General features: G+C 31.8%; 1 protein-coding gene across 1 annotated transcript in view; it reads right to left on the reverse strand.

The window, feature by feature from the left end:
- Positions 1 to 19,004, reverse strand: part of LOC108693031 (hemicentin-1) — a 124,508-nt gene extending 105,504 nt beyond the window's left edge. Inside the window, exon 1 of the mRNA XM_018201671.1 lies at positions 18,905 to 19,004. Within this exon, the coding sequence (XP_018057160.1) occupies positions 18,905 to 18,974 (70 nt within the window). The 5' untranslated portion in view covers positions 18,975 to 19,004. The remainder of the gene's footprint in view (positions 1 to 18,904) is intronic.
- Positions 19,005 to 20,220: the final 1,216 nt, after the last annotated feature.

Below are 20,220 nucleotides of genomic sequence, written 5' to 3' on the forward strand. Positions count from 1 at the left end.
CAGCAATCTGTCATACTTGATCTGTTAACGGTTATTTCACCGACTCCACAACTTTTGCTGCAGAATGACAAAGCACAAAACTTGTATGCATCGTCGTGCACACGGCCACAACATTTGCATAAGTGTCAACAAGTTATTTGAAAAATGCAAGGTGAATGATGTAGTAAAAATATAGAGAAGAAGAAAGAAAAACTTGATGCACATACAATTTTGTCAACAGATTATTGACAAGTTACGATCGAGAGGTTATCATTCAACTTTCGTCAAAGAATTTATTAATAGAATATTTTAGTGTATATCTTATTTAATATAAAAAAAGGCTATATTCAATTAAGGCCTATAACAATTTTTGTATTAATTTTACAATTTCTAGTTCAAACGAAATTGCGCGCCGACTGTTTGCCAGTCCTAAATTAAAGTTGGATTAAAACACTGTAAAAAATTTATTACGAAAAATATCACCTCAGCTGAGATTCGAACGTGAATTTTCATCATTCCGTATCAGCATCTTATCAATTTGACCATCGAGATACATGTATGGTGATATCGAGTGCTTTCTATTTGATAATACAAATCGAAATAAGTATTATCGTTCCATTTTTGTTGTTTTATCTCATAAAATGCCAAGAAGGATATAATGATGTTTTGTATCAACTTATTAATTGGAAAACATCATTAATCGCAATAATTAAATAGAACGTGTTATAGAAAAACGTTTTCAAACAACGTAAATAAACAATATTAAATGAAAATTGATGAGAATTAAATATAAATAAATATCTTATCATCATATTTATGGACAAATTTTGAAGAACTGTGCGTAAATGTAAATTGATTGACATTTTGCATATTATTTAATAATAATTCACAAGTGAAAAGATTGAATAATCTATAACATATAGAAGGATTAAGTTGAATGAATCGAACAATCTATTGAGAGATTACCTACATATGAAATCAATTCTGATGGATATAGCGTGCTGCCTTTGATCTCAAAATATCTCAATTCATCATGGTTAATATAGTATTCTATTCGGTGCAATTTAATCTTAATCTATCTAGTTCATTATTCATACACTTTGACGAATGAAAATATATACTATAAGATCGCTAAATCGGATTCTCCTGAAAATGCAGTTCGTCATTTACACGCAATCCTATGAAATCCGTTTCTTTCAAGACGATGCGAAAAGCGCGACACGCCCACGTTATACAAAAATCAATTGTGCTTAGGTCGGTTCGCTCTAACAATCGCGCCAACGATCTGAGAGTACAATAGAGATACTCAGAGTAGATAACAGAGAAGTTGCAGTGGCGAGAAACGTTATTCTTATTCTCCACTAAGTATTGAATTATGTAGTGAAGAAAAATGTAAAAGATATATTCAATATAGATACCTTTTAGCAAGAATTAATATTTCCTAGAAGAGGTAAAATGATAAAAATCGATAATATTGTATCTAATCGGAGATAAACTTCAGGAATCCCGATATTTTCCAGTCAATCGAGTGCTTCAAAATATGAAAAATATGTTGCTAGTTCTTACTCAACAAAGCTGGGCTGCGAACGTGATGCTGTATAAAATTGCATTGATTTCCATATGATTACCGCATCGGTGGGAGAAATGTAAAAAAGCAAAGACTGATCAGATATAATCAAGCTCACGAGATTACAGAACGCAACGGGTATTCGTAGACTCAATATCAATCGGTATTATAAGAAAGTGTATAACTATCAATGTGCAAATATACTCTTGTAATTACTTGTTTTAACCCACCGTTCTATTTATACATTTTTTTTTCACGTACTTCTCTCTTCACAAGTACATATGAACTTGATATATTTTTTAAAATACTTTTTTAAGACTTTTTAAAATACTTTTGGTGGTATTTTACCGAATTTATCATTGAATTAGTGATAGCGCTATGACACTTTATTTAGACAATTCTTAGAAATAATTTTTTTACAAAAATTTAATAGAAAACTTAAATCTTGATGCGCGTGTTATTTTAAAGGAATGATTGAGTCACAATATACGGAGTGAGGCATCTAAAACAGGCCACTTAAATCACTCGCTTGTTTTTAACAATTATGTACAAAATAATAAGTTATGTTATATGTACAAAAATCATTCAATTTCATTTTACAAAATAGAGATCTTTATGTTCTTTTTGGCGTCTCCACTTAGAAAAACAACTAATCAAATTATGTTTCCCTTAAAACCATGCAACTTTTGTTTGAAACTTTTCTTTCTATTTTTAAAAGCAAGCGAATTATTATTGAGATGATCTGTTTCAGATGTCTCACTCTGTACATAATATATATCAGATGAAATATCAAAAGTACTTCAATGTAAAATTTATGATTCTACAAATAGAACATTGATAATTTGTTCAAGTATCTTATTAACTAGTGATAAGATTTTTATATTAAATAACAAGTACATTGCCAAATTGCAAACGCAGCAGCATACAGAGGATATATGTTCAGAACATATTAATTAATAATTACAATTATAACTATAATTATTATTGTAATAATTATAATAATGATTATAATAATAACTTTGCTGAATGCAAATAAAGAGACATATTAAATACATATGTACAAATGCAGTATAAATGAAGATATTAATTACAGATAAAAAACGAGATTGCAGTTAAATGCAGTTAAATGCCGATTTGATTTCTAACCTGAGTAATATATTCAATATAACATTTATAAATAGATTAATACAAATAATAAGCAGAAAATGTTATAAAGATAAAACATTTGCAACATAAATTGTATATAAATATATAATAGTTAAAAAATGTGCAAAAAATTAGATAGAAAAGAAGTAATAATATAAAGCAAATATAAAATCACGATATAATTCTGACAAACTCTATTACAAGAGATAAAAGAAGAATTTTATGACTGAACATGAAGCAAGAAATTTTTAAATCAGTTAAATGAAATGTATGGATATATAACGAGTTGATTCAACACGGATAGAAGAGAGAGATGAATTATCAAATATATTTGAAAGTGTGACAAAAAAATCAAAGAAAAAAAATGGAGAACTAACTGGTTAATTTTCAGGCATTGTGCAAAAATTAAAAGATTAAAAAATTATCTTTTACCTTTAAGATACAGATACTGTAAAATTAGAGCTTGTAAATTTTAAGATCAGATATTTAGTACGCTATATTATATATTAAAAAATGCTAACGATCGCTATTTTTATCCCTTAATCGATAAATTAAAGAAGACACAGCTGTGTGCGAGAGAGAGGAAAAAAATACACGTAACGCTGTCAGTGACAGTTGTTTTGTTAAAAGGATCGGCTTGACATGAATTGCTTGATATTTTTCTCGATACACGCGAATATTTTTCTACACGACATGCATGCGCTTTACGTATTTCATAGAGCGTATCTGTTCGTTTGATAAATATAATTTAACGTATATTCTAATTCACATGGATCTTTTATTATATCAGCCTATTCTTTTTCCCTACGAAACAAATGCAAGGACTTCTGCACTGTAGGTGCTCGTAAAAATTCAAAAAGTTATGTGAACCCATTGCCGCTATTATGAAAACCATCAAAGAGGGACAGGTTTTATTCTAAAAATAGAGGCCTCGGTCTTCACTATAAAACATATCTGCATCCAGATCATGTACTCCAATGCACGCTCTAATTTACTGGACTTTCGGATTTGTTATTGCGCTGCAATACAACCTAGTTTTTTTCCAACGAATACAATGGATTAGAAAAACTCTTAAAATAATGGGTGCATTGTATAATCGTGAAAAATAGTGTTTGCTTTTTCTATGATATTTCGAATTTGCTCCAGGGCAGTAACCTACTTTCCCCTTATCGACTTATATTATAATGAAGTCTACAACGTGCAACGCCTTCACATCACGCTCCATTAATCATGGGTTTCAATATTAACGCGATAAAAATTAGCAACCGTAGGATGCTATTTATATATTGACGAGAATTCCCGATAATTGACATCGTGTAAATTACTGACGTTATTTTCAAACACGCGCGAGCGCGTTTGCACAGCATGCTTTTTACTTTAGCGTGATATTAAACAGCGGAAACATCGTAACACATTTTCATTAGTAGAACATTTATAAAATCTAGTTGTATATCTTAAATCTTAAAATGATGACACAGCACAAAACTCAGAAGTGAATTTCACCTAATGTATCTGCAAAGAGTAATTTATAGTATTATTAAATTTTTCATTCTTTCTTCTCGACTAAGATGATTTTAACGCAAAGCCATGCTTCTTTCTCTTTGTTTGTAAAATCCGATAAACCTGTCATCCGCATTTTCTCTCTTCTTCTTGATTGAGAAAATCCTAGGGCGGAGTGGATGTCTTTGAAAGACAGCTTTGCAATTATCTCCGATGTTCTATATTTTACATGCTAACTAACCGCTTTGTTGCCGGACGTAGCAACCACCGTTACGCGTGACAGTTCTGACTTTGAAATCATGCTGCAATTTCAGGATAGTCATGAGAATCGTGATAAGAATTCTCGTTACCTTACGTTCGCAAATCGGCAATAAAGAGCTATGTATGAAGATGATAAAGCTCGAGAGACCTTTAGGAAGCAATTTTGCCCGTATTGAATCCCAAATGTGAAAAACGCTAGTAAAAAATAATTCCTTGCAAAAGTGAATCATTTTTGTTCTTTTTCTTAATATCAATAAATATATATTTAAAATGAAATAATCTTATCATCTATTATGTAATTAAATTTTAAGACTATATTATTTTTTTAAAGAAATAAACATTTTTTTAATTAAAATTTTTTTTATACGAAAAGATGAATGGTTTATTTCATGTAACAGTTACAGTTACAGTTAAATAAATCTGGAATGTGTATTGAAATATTGATTTATAATACTTTTAGATATTTTATTATAGATTATCCTATATATTTTTATACGTAATACTGTAATTTAATATGTAATAGGTACTGTAATAATTTTTATACGTTTTTATTAAATTGAATCGAACTAATCAATATATATATGTCCTTAATAAAATAGTGCGAAAATGTTCAGATGATTTGAGAATCGTGTGATAATTCACGATACTAGTTATAGAAATAGTCGTCGCATCGATCTCAGGATTGGCATAAAAGCGGGAGTTCTGCACTCACAGGATAAAAGAGTTTCGGGAAAAGTTTCGCGAGGAAAGCAATTTTCCGCTATATCGAGTTCGTGAAAGCGCGCTGGAGGAAAGTTCGCGTTCGGAAGTCGCTACGAGGCGGTACGGAAATAAATCCGAAATATGGTGGGCTCTTTACGAGGTGAATAAGGATCCTGTGTCGCGGTGTGGGCCAGAATCGGCCGAATGCAGGTCAAAGGATTCGAGAAGATGTCGTAAGGATCGTTATCATTCTTCAGGCTCGATAAGAAACGGAAGAAGTCACGTTTGCGGGATGCATGCAAAGAGCACACATTATCCCATCGATATTAGAAGCGTCGGGAATATCGTTCCGTTTTAAGAATGATATTCGTGAGAAATCAGAGAGAGAAAGAGAGAGAGAGAGAGAGAGAGAGAGAGAGAGGGGGGGAAAGGAGGAAAAAAAGAAGCTGCAACATCCTCGACGTATTTGGCCAAATGTAACTTATGAAGAATTTGGTAGATTTCCTCATTTATTATTTAGTTTCTTCCTGAATATAATCGTAATTAAGATTTCTCGTTTAAGATTTTTAAGTATAACTCAATAAAGGAGAAATCTCCATAAAGTTTGAAAGCAATTTTACAGTGAAGTACGCCAAAGTTCTAAAGACTACTCAAGTACAGTCCGTGAAATAAGAATATTAATTAGTCCAAGCTACACTAAATCATGTTGATATAATAGAGTTTGCTAATACACACTCGCGCGTGTCAATACACATTTCTTCTTTTTGTCTCTCTCTCTCTCTCTCTCTCTCTCTCTCTCTCTCTCTCTCTTCTTTTTTGAAGTAGGTACTCACTGCGTTTTAAATTTGTTTGCACTGAAAACTGAATTAAAATACGTACGTATAATAACCAGATGAGACATAAACATTCTATGATTTTAGTTAAAATAACCAGACAAATTTGATTGCATATTTTGGTTTGATAACCACATTTGGTTTGATGTGAACTTCGAAATCAGATTATTTAATTATGATAATCAGAAATTCTATTTAGTACTACTAATACTCTTTTATCGTACATCACGTTAATCCATCTTTTTCCTTTATTATTATAATAACCAAATATTTGGATAATATTATTGGATAATATTGTATCACTACATACGCACTAAACGAATACCCTAAACGATATCATATAAATGTCTTGTGTACAAAAATAATTGCTTATAATAAAAAAATTCTGTTTACTCTTACCAAAATTTGCTTAACCAAATATATCTCGTTAATTCAATCACAATTTATTTTTTCGTATGCATTACTATATTATATATTTTTTCTTGAAATCGCTGGATATTTATATCATCATAACTGCTAATTTTCAGGAAAAGAAAAAAGAAAAGAAGAGAAGAGGAGAGAGAGAGAGAGAGAGAGAGAGAGAGAGAGAGAGAGAGGGAATAAGAGCAAGATCTCATCGGAGAAACGAATGTTAGACATCCAGATGGGAAAACGACAAGATGAACAAACGATTGTAGCAGCAACAATTTCACAGCAAGTCGTCCGCGCGTAATCGACGTGTCTTTTTTGAAAATGTTTTTCAGTGCAACCTATTTTCGTGTAGTGCTCGCGAAATAGATCGCGCAATACGCGAGAATGTTTTATAGCCCGTGGCAATTTTTCAATCGCAATACTAAACCATACCATGCATGCTATTGCTATACGATATACCGCGTAACTGACCAGTCCAATAGTTTCGCTAAGAATATTATTTAGATAACTAAAACAAAAAAACTTCGAGCAGAGCTTAGAGTACCGTTGCATGTGGTCGAAGAGAGTTATGACAATTTTCAATTATGAATACAAGACATCGTATAAATGATATATTTTTTTTTTGAATGATCAACAAAGTTTTAAACAAGCATTATTATAGCGTTATTAACAATTTCTCTTATAAATATAATTTCTTTTAGCAATATTTATAAATATTTTTAATAATTTTAATTAGATTACTCAAATCTTCAAAAGAATTTCATACTACTTATATGAAAAATTAACTCCCGAAACGAATGAATTTCCGCATTTTGTAATATGGTTCATAAAAGATGCCATAAAGCTCATAATTGTTAATAGATAGTCCTGTAAGGTGTCTATGAGCACAAATATTACACTATAGCTCAAAAAATTATCCATTATAGAACCTTTTATAACATATTTTATTTATCACATTATAAGCTATATCATATGTGAAAACTAATTTCACCAGGATCTAATTTACCATATAATTAATAGACCATGCACTAATTATATGGATAATTGGATCCCGGTAAAATGAATTATAATTTTCACATATAATATAGCTTATAATATGATAAACAAAAGATATAATAGACATAAAGATCAATAAAAAATTGTTTTTGAGATACGATGTATCTCATAGGTATTAAATTGTGCTCACATTTTTGATAACTCAAAAACTATTTATTATTGAACCTTGATATATACATCTTTTGTTTATTGTATTATGCATAAATAACATTATATGTGAAAAGTAATTACTTATTTCATCGGAATTTAATTGTCTCAAATTAGGGATTCTTCAAAGTAAGTTTTATACAATAAAGATTCGATTTACAGAGAAATAAAAATGGAATGTATTCCTTTCCTCTATTCCTGAAAATAGATAATTTTTATTAACAAATTATATCAAGAAATCTCTTTCAGCTAAAAAATGTTGGCATTGCAAGGACACACTTTATATACCTACAGTGTCCGCAATGATCAAGAGTTTAAAAGCTTTTTATGTAGTTTATAAATATAATCTGTAATATGGCATTCTTTATTTCTTACATTATTTTATGCCATCGATACTTTATGACGTCGCTTTATATAGCTAGGAATAGTTCCTGATATTTCTATAACAGCGCACGTATTTTCCCATCGCGTCTCGTCGGATATTGGAGGACTCAAAAGGTGGTCGAGCGTAGAATCGGTCTGATGTTTCAGAATTACGGTCGTACGCTGATAAAGCGGAGCGATTCAATCAGAGCAACCTCGGACTGCAGAGAGAGAGAGAGACGTATTATACATGGACTAACTTATTCCCGCTTCGATTACAAGAATCGTAAACCAGATCGACTGACGCAGATTACGTTCGTAACCTAAAAACGTGAACCGATTAACATTGATGTGGTTTTACGGAGGCAGATTTACAGCTAGCATGATTAATCTTGGCGAACGATCCTAGTAAAGCATTTTAAAGTGTGTTCAAATAAAAAGTTTTAGTTGCAAATTATACTCGAGTGAGCATAAATTTGAATCAACTTAAACCCTGCAACTTTAATGATATTATGCTATTTATCCACAAGAGTATCTAACTTATGCAATTAACTTTGTAAACAGGTCTTTTATTTTTTTAAACTTGTCAATATATAAACGCGAAAATTATACTTTTGTAATTATCTCCGTAATAGACAGAGAACGAATTCCATGCATTCAAAATTTTCCAAAAAATAATCTATCTATATAACGCTCATTTCGATGGTATTTGGTACATTACTATCAAAATAAACTCTCTCTTAATTTCTTCTAACAGAGTTGTTAAATGAAAAAGTTAATACTTGTTGAGAACTGCATTCGCCGAGAGACAGCTGTTAAGCCCAAACAAATCGACTAGAAAACTTCATCCGAAAATATAAACAGTATCAGCCATCGTCACTACGATAACATACTACACGTGTTTATTCCTGTGAGTATTACGCGTTCTGTGATCTAACTGCAACATGCGGAGTATCTCGGGAGCGACTAGTCTACAAACGCCATGCGTGAGTTCTTCCGAGATCGTCGTCGTAATGCGATTCACGCAAATGCAGCGATTCATCGGACTGTAATGAACAGTTTGTACGAGTGTTGGCAGTAAACGAGCGGATTTATCTCAAAGGTTAATGCTTACCTTTGAGTTCACCTTAACTATCAATTATATAGCAATGTTACTTCACTCAAATATGTTCAAAAGGGCAAACATCAATTTGCCACATTGATATTAAGTGTGTAGTTTTTCGGCGTAATGTATCTAATATAGATCCATACAGCATAGACATTCAAAGGACGTTCTAAAAACATCTAGAAAATGTCCTTATATTTTAAGGATGTTCTGTAAATGAGATCGTAATTTGTTCCTTATAAGTACCTACCATATATGAAGCTTTGACAGTCGTTGCAACGAAACGGCATTATAACGTTCGATAGTAATCGAGAATCATTCGTCTACCAAAAACTGTATTAAGGGCGTATAAATACTCGCTTATGTGTATTAGCCTCTCTGTTTATGACAGGAAATCTTTTTGCCGCGCTCGCGCGCGTGCACAATCTCGATCAACGCTGTAGAAAATCTTTGATCCAATTTTATCGCTCTCTTCGGCCGTCGTAATCCCTTTTCTGTTCGGTAAGCGATCGTTGCTGCAGCTGTCTGCGCGTATAAATTTGCTAGACACATTCTCGAAGGTCATTGGAGGTATCGCTTCCTGTTTTCTTGGACTGAAGTGAAACGAAGACATTGATAGCTCGTTAAGAGGCATGCCGAGGCTGTCACTTCTCGCCTATCAATCATCTCTGTCCAGATTAATCCTCTATCAATATTACAATATAAAAAAAAAAAAAAGATAAGTAGAAATAAATTTTATTCGATTAACCTCTTTTAATCTAAGCTTAGAACACTATCGATATGTACAAGTGAGCGAAGTCATTGAACATTAAACTATGCCTTCAATGGTTATCAAAAGATTCAATCATGTTAAAAACTAGGGACAAGCTCTTAAAAATTTATAATATTTCGTCATACATCAGTGGACTCCTTACATAGAAAGAACGATTTTGCTGAAGCAAAATAATTACATAGAAAATTTAATTGCTATGAATAATATTACAAAAAATGTTCATGTTCTATAGCAACCAGCTTGTGCGTCATAATTGTTTGATAGTAGAGGAAAGGGCCCTATTATGAGATACCGAGTTTATTTTGAATAAATGTTAAAAGTCTATGAGCAGAATTTAAAAAATAATAGGTCATTTTGAAGGGAATTTAATAAGTTTTAAGATAACGTTATATAAAATTTAATTCAAATTCCATTTTTTTTTTAAATTAAAGAAATGTAAAAAGTAAGCAAAATCGCGAAGTCAAAAAATTGCGCTCCTAGTATGAGATGCTCCGAGAAATCGATAATAAAACGCAAAATATATCAGTATTGCAATTAAAAACTTTATTTCATGTTTCTAAAATGCAAACAAACACAATTAGCGTACGTGAAAAATGAGCATGTGATAGATTATACCCAGAACTCATCTTCAAATAGTTGGAATCAAGCATCGCAGAAATAGGCACCAATGTTCATTCCGATTATCCTTTTTATTATCCTTTGTGCAATAAGATTTATTCTTTAGCAACGATTTCCACTATAACATAGGAGCATGGGTTATTTCATGTTAGAAATATCCTGTATCTCATATTACGATTTCCACGCCTTATGGTTTTACGATCATCAAATCTAACGTCTGTAATTAAATAATTCAACATATCCCGTATTTTTTTATTAGTATCTTACTCTATTACTAGATAGAAGAATTTATTGCTAAATATTTATTTTATTAAATAATAAACAAGATTTAAAGTCTCATCTCAATGAAACTTGAAGACATTTAAATTTTAAAATCTTTTTTTTACAATGACTACAAGCATGATCTAATAATGAATTTTCTATTAAATAGTTTCTAAGAGCAATAAATTCATGGAATCAATAGATAGCGTTTATTAGTTTAGTAGAACCGTCAGTATCTCATATTAGGCGCCTATCTCATAATAGGGAGCTTTCCTCTATAACAAAATTATTTTTAAATTTATATTTAGTTAAATTAAATACTTCAGTAAATTTTTTTCATGTGATAATACTATGACAAAGAACAATATTATAACATTGATAAGTGATAACAATTTTTAAGCAGTTTTATGTTATATATTTTATTGGGTATGTTTAATGGTAAATATTACATTATATGAGGAGACATTGTGGATATACTTCCATATAATTTTAAGATTAAATTTGATAATGCGTTTATTCTCTTTTTAAATTAATAATTTTTTAGATTAATTATATTTATTTAGATTATAAATATTTTATCATTAATAGTGTGTGAGGTGAGAGTGAAGTGTATGACAATTTTGTGTCATATTAATTAAGATGACATATTTTCTTGTAAAATTCACATAGCAATATTAGATATTATTCAATATCGATAACATTCTTATTAATAACACTTCATTGTAAATTTATATACATATTCGTTTTATAAATTGCGCGCCGATTTAGTTTTCAGTCTTGAAATATATCGCAATCTTAATAAACTGAAACTGGGGCAGTAATATCACAAATTAAATTGAGAATGAAAAAGAAATGAAAAATATCCGCAGTCTTTTTTAATAAACTCTCAATATAATCACAATGCAATCTTGTATTAGAATTTATTATTCGTTTTCATGCATATTCACACATTGGCATTAAGTTTTAACGTATAACGTATATACAAATATATACGTATAATCAATAAGTTGAATAAATTTCTGTAAAATTTTACGCTAAAAAAAGTTTATACTATTATCATTTTACTCTGCAACGACTGCATATCAATTCTCAAATATGATCTTCATTCATTTGATATTTGTTTAAATGACACGGTTCATAATGCGTTGAAGATAGAACGCTTTTCGCAAGAGATAATTCGAAAACGAATTCAGTTTGTAACCAATGGAGAATTATTATGTAATCTTTACCTTCTGAAACAGATATCAGTTGTAACTATAGTAATGTGCTCTGTCATGTATAATGGAAAGTTCAGGTATTCCCTTGCCTGGCGATGCCTGAAGGCTACGATAATTTTACGGTTCATTTGCATAATGCCGTCGGCCAGTCACGTGAATCACTTTGATAAGCTCAATAGTAATGGTTTACGCTCTCTCTCTCTCTCTCTCTCTCTCTCTCTCTCTCTCTCTCTCTCTCTCGCTCTCTCTATATTTGTCTCTATGTTCGATTGTGCCAGGATCTCTGCGGGGAGTTTCGATTTACTGTTCGGCCGTGCCGACTGGCTACCCTGCAATTCAATTTTTCGGCATTCACTATGGTATAAAATAGAATATAGACAAAGGTGTACCAGAGTTACCACGAATATTCTACGTATCCGGCGACAAAGGAAATTAAAAACGCGTCATCGTTATTGGAAAAGCGAAGAATACGTGACAGTGTCAAGTACTTAACCGACACAGCGTTGAAAAGACGTCATAGTACTGTCTAGAGAATATTTCAATCTTTCACAGATGTCTCTTATAAATACCTCTCAGATATCTTTTGAACTTTTGTGTCGTTCCGGTAATCTGGATATACTTGAATATTCAATAAATCAATGAAATAATGTTAATTATTAAATAAATCTGCTATTCTCGTCATCTGCAAACTGCGGCCATTCTTAAAATGCACAGAACGAAAATTATTTACAGTGCTTAGCATCAATAACATTAAATTGTTTGTCAAATTAATTTGTGTGTATTACATACTCCAGCTTTAGTCTAAGATTATGTTTCAAGATCGACAAATATATAATATAATTCTCGCGCAATTTATTTGAATTGGAAATATCATAATAATGATTCAGACAATGCATTATTAGGCACTAAAACCCGCCAAATGTGACCTTTTTCATTTGTATTAAATATTTCTCAATCCATTTTTACTTATTAATTATTTGCATCACTTGAAAAAGATATTTTTCCTACAAATAGGTTATTGTGATTAATATCACTTCGGTGATTGAATTGTTAGACGCCCGTATGAGTGTTGCACGAAATTCGTGAGATTTCAATTCGAATCTCGATTGAGGTGATTTTTTGTAACAAGTTATTTGCACTGCTTTAAAGATGTTTATTAATCAATAATATTAAATTATTTGTCAATTTCATATATAATATCATCTACTTCAGCTTCAGTCTAAGATTGTGTTTCCAGACTAACAAATCTCTCTCTCTCTCTCTCTCTCTCTCTCTCTCTCTCTCTCTCTCTCTCTCTGTTGTTTTTTTATATATAAATGATATTAAGGAAAGTATTGTTGAGAATTGTAAGTTAAAGTTATTTGCAGATGATGCATTAATATATACGACTGGACATGACAGTTTTGAGATTAACGAACGATTTAAGGAGCAAATGAGAAGAATAGAGGAATGGTTAGGATGAATGGATTAAAACTGATTGCAAGCAAGACTAAAGTAATGGTGATAAGAGAAATTAGGAAAAAAGATGGTTGAAAATAACATTGAAATAAAAATAAAGGATAAAGTATTAGAAGTAGTTAATAAAATAACATATCTAGGAATAATAATTGATAAAAATTTAAATTTTTCAATTCAATTAATTCATCAAATTAATTATATAAAAAAATAGGAACAAGAGTGAGAGTGTTGAGATAAATTAGTAATAATAACTTATCACCATTAATGAGATGATATACAAATTTGTTCCATTGTTTGATTACTGTTTTTTCAATAGATATTAATAGGAATAAATAAGACTAATTTAGAACCTACAGAAACTATAGAATAGGAGAATGAGAATAATACTTAGGTGTAATGGCAAAGTGAGGATTAAGGATATGCTAGAAGCACTTCACTTCAGTTTATGTCTATTAAACAAAGAATAAAATTTAATATAAATTTGTTGATACATAAAATGATAAAGAGATTATATCCGAATTATCTGGCCAGAAGAATATAAATCGTGCAAAGAGAGGGCACAATACTGACAAGGCAAGAAGGAAAATTGTATATTGATAGATATAAGACAAGGGAAGAACAAAAAATGTTACTGCGTGATGGATTTGAAACGTATAATAATCTACCGCAGGAGATAAAAATGGAACAAAATTTACAAGAGATTATAGAAGGGAATTAGCAAAGTAGACAAAAAGCGTATTAGACAAAATATTAGACAAACCCGCCTTGATTAAATATGGTCTTCTTCACTCATTTGTATCGAAAAAAATTTAGCCTTTTCATATTTATTAAATCATTATCCAGATAGCAAATTAATGTTATTATTTGTCATCATTAAAATAATGACAAATAATGTCAACACACTGGATAATAATAGTAATGTGTATTTAAAAACCAAACTTTGAAGTGTTAACTACATTGTTTTATTAAATACCAAAAGCATCAAATGATCTACATCGAAATTAAATAATACATTAGTAAACTAACTGAAAACCTCTTTACTAACTGTCTGAAAGAATTTATCCGGAAAAGATACGCGGCCATCGTTGCCATTTCCAAAGGAACTTAAAGCTTGCATCAAATCTAAAGGTCATTTTAAATGTTAATTATTATTTTTTATATTTATTAAGATAAAATCAATACTTTGGAATTTGCTTTTTTAAATAAATATATGTAAATAAATATATCAATGATTTGACAAGCACACAACTTTATGATCGAACTTTTCTGTCACCCTGTATATCTTGTATGGATTACACATGTATTTAGTGTAGTTTCGAGAAACAATATATTCATTCAGGTGCGTGTGAAAAGTTATGCAGAATGTCGAGTTTAATAACATGTTTGCAATTAATTTTGGCGCTTAAAGGTGATGCAAGGCACGCTGTGGGAAGATATATCATTATTTCTGTAGATATAGGTACTGCTATAGAGGTGTATGTATGTATAATAACATCGATTCTCTTCGCGCTACAACTTCAATGGAACGTCGCAACGTTCTTGCGGTATCTTCTCCACCCGCCCGCGACGAACTCGAGTTTGGCAAATTGGCTTCTCGACTTACAATCAACCACATTCCGCAAACGTGTTACACGTCCGCTCGATATCTATAATTCTCATACAATGCTTGTCGAGAGAAACATCAGACTATCAATATCCGGATTGCATTTACATTTATTATGCGCATTGCACACACAATTATATCGCGATGCATTAAGAAATTCGAGTGAATTTACTCACGAAATCGATTTTCTTTGCCCCGTCTTTGCTCCCCTCTCTCTCTCTCTCTCTCTCTCTCTCTCTCTCTCTCTCTCTCTCTCTCTCTACCTCTCTCTCTCTCTCTCTCTCTCACTCTCTCTCACTCTCTCTCTCAGTAGCAGCTAGTGATCAAAGTAAATTACAGAATTGTAGGATGAAAATAATCATCTATAGAACAAATTTGACGTCGATATAAAAAGCAATTTGTATTTCCTCGTCTATCGCGTTGTTCAATGAATTATCGACTCTTTCATTTCAACGCGATAAATATTACCTCTTTTACCGCTTCAATGAAAATATCTCTTTCAAATAAATTCTGATTTCATCGATATTTTCGAAACACGGTTTATTACAAAAAGCCGTAATTTATGCAGTTTCTATTGGCGGTACGTGTATAACAGTGATAATAATGGATTTAGAGTGCACAGTCGTAATAATGTATATGAAGAATCGTTCGAATTTGCTCGTTATAATGTTACAGTTGTAATTAACTTTTGTTCAACGGTAACGGAATACAGAAATCGAGACGAAATCAAAAAATATACATGGACAAGTCAACAAACGAAGTCAAAATCTCAGTTGGTTACTCGCAAATAACCCGTCGCTTAAAAATTCAATTTTCCATTTTGACGTTCGTAAGGAAGTTCATGTCCCTCGATAAAATTTCCGGACACTTCATTTCTCGATTCTTGGGACAGAGGTGGCACACGATAAAAGTCATCCGGAAGAGCAAGGAATCGCCATTGGGAAACGAGGAAAATTTGTTCTGCTAATTCAGGCAATGTTTATTCTCCCAAAGCTAACAGCCGGCAGAACCTAGACGCGTTAATTACCGAGCATGTCTAATTCAGTTTGTAGTTTTTCGAGGTCTAATAGTGTCGCAAAATTATATCAAAGTTTTTTACTTATATGCAAATATATACATAAAGTTATATCAAGTACTTCTATCAAGCTCGACAACTTATCTCAATATTTAGTTTAATCAGTTCATCTACATGGAACTAGTGATAAATTAACTAGTTCTATCTATGTTAATTAATCTTAAGTAAAATAATCCTAAATGAACCGTCCTAAAGCACAAATTACTAAAAACATGATTTTAATCTTTGAATACGGTTTCAATAATAAAACTAAGTAAACTACTCTTAATTTCTAACAGATTTCTGTTTGAAATGCAATTTCACGATACGGGAAAAAGCTGTAAATAGAATTTCCTTGCATTGGCAATGTGTCTGTATATATGTAACATTATGGCCTCATATTATACATCATTTCTGGACGTGGCAAAATTTCAGGTAATTTATATACGGTTTACTCGCGAAGCGTGTTTATGACGAACGAGTGAATTTCCGCTACATGTCCTACACGACATTCGATCGATATCTTCTTTAAGAAATACTCTAAATAGTAAATCTTGCAATATTTTTAAATAACTAATACAAAATACAAAAATAATCAAAAATTAAAAAAATACATATTTTCAAAATTTCTTAGCTTTTTACAAATTGAATGTTTTAAAAATGTGCAAAACAGTTACAAATCTTATAAAATCTGGAAAGGAAAGTGAGTCAAGTTACAAAAAAAGTCAAATCCCTATTCTGATAGGATTAGATTTACTATAAGATAATTTTTATGTAAGTATATAATTTATTCTATATGTATATAATTTTTCCTTTTATTATTATTTTTCATAAAATTCGCTTTATTTATTTCTCTATATGTTTATTATTTTTATTTTCATTTGAATTTGACATAGAGATAAAAGAGGAAAAGACATTGTTTTTTTCCAATAAATAACTAAGCGTGGTATAGCGGAAATATACATAGAGTCTGTAATTTTTTTTACATTAAAAAGATTTCAAAAACATAAAAATTCTGCTAAATCAATATTAACTGTTTTTGAAGAAAATAAAAGTTACAAACGTTTCATTATCAGTTCCAAAATCAGCTAAATTATTTTCCCCGGTTCAAAATCAATCATTTTGTACTTTGTTTTAATAAATAAAAATTGTATTTTTTTCTTATGCTATATTATACATGTTTTGCTAACTAAAATAATGAACTTTTTAAACTTTAAAAAATAATCTTATTGATAGATTGAATGAGAAAATTATATGAATTTTTTCACCGAAAAAGAGTGGCGTTAATGATTTTTGCCGATGAGCTACTCATCAATTTGAGAAAATGATCGTTTTGCGAGCTTTTAACAAGGAAAATGTTGGATTGAAGTGAATCCACAAATTGCTCGACAAAGCTACAGCGAAGCCTACTTTGATATAAGAACAACTTGAAATTCCCGACCTCAACAATCAAATTGTTCGTTGCTCCTACCGATTGTACTCGATTTAATGCAATTCAGCATACATATAGCGAATTATGAATAACTCGGTATGTCGATAGAGTTCGCTCTGAAATTATTGGCAGAATGCCTTTCGCCGAACGATCTCGAGCGATCTGGTTTAAAGCGCTTTATTCATGAGTCCATTCATTGCATGGAAATCAACTGGAATGCGATAGCGGTCTGTGGTATTTAAGAATACATCGGAATACATGAGAAGCGATCCTACCTTTCAGTAATTCTGGACGGATATTACGTTACGGAATTCATCTTATCACGCAAAATATCATATATAGCATGACTTTTTCTTAACAATAGTGTTCTCTTTTTTCTTAAGAAAAAAAGAATATATATTTCAGGTATAGTCACTCTTTTTTAATTTTCTTATAAATGTATTATCGTCAAACTATTTTAGATCGCAACGAATTAACTTCTAACCAACTATACCACAAGACATCTTAAAACGTTGAAATTAATTATCAAACGTTCTAGCGAATAAACTTGTATTATAATTAAATAAAAAAGAAACTAGCGCATTTTACTCGTAACAAATCATATCCTGTAAAAGCTAGTTAACTCGAAGCTCATTAAATCGCAATATTTTATCGAAAATTGGGTCTACCTTACAGTATTTTATTCATGATATACATTTCGATATAATCGCGTCCGTGCGCGGGCGCGTGTGTGGAAAACAATACGTTGTGTCGGTGTGGCCCATTTTACTGACACATCTGCGTTTTGTTCGAATGAGCGACAGAGTGTCGTTGCACCGTTTTAAGTTTATTCCGGCCAACAGGAAATAGCAAAAAAATATTCGTTCATCCATCGTGTTAGATTACATTCATAGAACTTTATTTAGATGCCTGAAACATGTATTTGTGCACTTGCACCTCGAAGTAATCGGCTTTAAATTCTGATTATCGATGCAATCATCTATTTCATTCAATCGCCAAATTACTGAATGTCGACATGAATTGAAAATTTTAGTTAAAAAAGAGGATATGAACGACCGTGGAATATTTACCTAAAACTATAAAATTTAATCATTTCCATCGTTTATTTTATAATTTTATTTTTAAAAAATAATCTCTATTTTCAAATTATTTATATCTCGTAATATCTTCTTTAATAAGAGATAAGACAAAATGTTTAGAGCTTTTTCTCACAGTACTATTATTATACTCTTTTCATAACAAATTTCCCAATTGCTAAAATAATTTATCTTTTATAAAAATAAATTCACGACTGAGAGAGAAAGACGCAGTTAAACACCAGTTGACGTAAAATATCTCGCGCGACTCGGTCTCTAGATTTTTCATGAAAAAAAGTTGATATAATAATAATAATAATAAAAAATATAAAATTGTATTCACCTGTCTGATGCAAGAGGAACGTTATCAGAGGTAGCACGGCGCGCAGCCATCCTCCTCGATGATCCTTCATACTGGGTATTTCTGTGAACGGTATCGTACGGTTCTCTTCTTATCCTTCTCCGTATATGACAGTGACAATAACAATAGCAATGTCAACAACGACGGCAACGACGACGACGACGACGACGACGACGACGACGACGAAACTGATCTCGTTGTGTCACACTCGCCGTTCTTTTATTGACAGTTACTCACTGCAGCATCCCAGCACTGAACAACATCCGTGAACGACGTACACATCACCGTCATTCTCTCGTAACTAATCGCGCACACCACTCGTTTGTCGCCACGCTGTGCATCACATGTCGACTCCGATAAAGTCCATCACTTGCCCCACGACAATCGTCGACTGTTAGTCGATTATTGTTTTCTGGTTGATCCGTTCGCAACAACGCACAAACTTCCCTATCAAATTTTTTGTTTTTGAGATAACTCTTCGTTAACGTCGCGCTATTCTCTTTTGTGGCTCTTTCTGTGAATCTGTTCTTGTGGATATTTAAACGAATCGACAGGCTATCAATGCCTGAATACTTTGACAAGGATCGTCATGTTCTGATGGTCGTTGACGAACAATGTTCGTTCTCCTGCTTCTCTCTGTACCAAGTGTGCGTGTATGGAAATTGGTTTTTTTTTTCATTCAAGATAACTCATGAATGATCTCTTTTGTAATCTTAGATTTCTTCCATTTTCTTTTTGTGAGAACTTTTTTCCCGTCGCAAAATGCGCAATACTGTAACAGTTGAATTTTCACGTTTTTGATGCTCGAGTGCTCAAATCATGGAACGACGTCATCGTAAGTGCACAGCCGGAATTTCATTTGCCAACACTCGCTCTCCCACGTACAAGTTCGTGACAACGCGGTTGACGATTATTGTCAGTTTAACGAAGCACATACGGCACCGCCCGCATTCGGGCTTGCCCAGAATTGTCGAGAAACGAGGTTGATTTTCGCGGATTTGGAACGACTTTGCGACTCACGTGTTTCTCTTGGCTCTTATATTTTAAAGATTTCTGTATACCCGCGAGAGAATTCTTCTCCAGTAACCTCGCCAAAGTTTTCATGCAACTTTGTTGTGCGCTTCAGTAATTAGGACTATCCTCGAAATTTACTCGCTGTACGTTTTTATTCACGAGTTACGTGCCATTCTTCAAGTCCGTGTAATGATACCCAAGAGATCGCTCGACTTTTCTAAACTCACATTGAAAGTAATTAATTACCGTGAGGCATGCGCGTCTTCGTACTTTAGATACTACGT

The sequence above is a fragment of the Atta colombica genome, unplaced genomic scaffold, assembly GCF_001594045.1.
Source record: "Atta colombica isolate Treedump-2 unplaced genomic scaffold, Acol1.0 scaffold84, whole genome shotgun sequence".
Taxonomy (NCBI): Eukaryota; Metazoa; Arthropoda; class Insecta; order Hymenoptera; family Formicidae; genus Atta; species Atta colombica.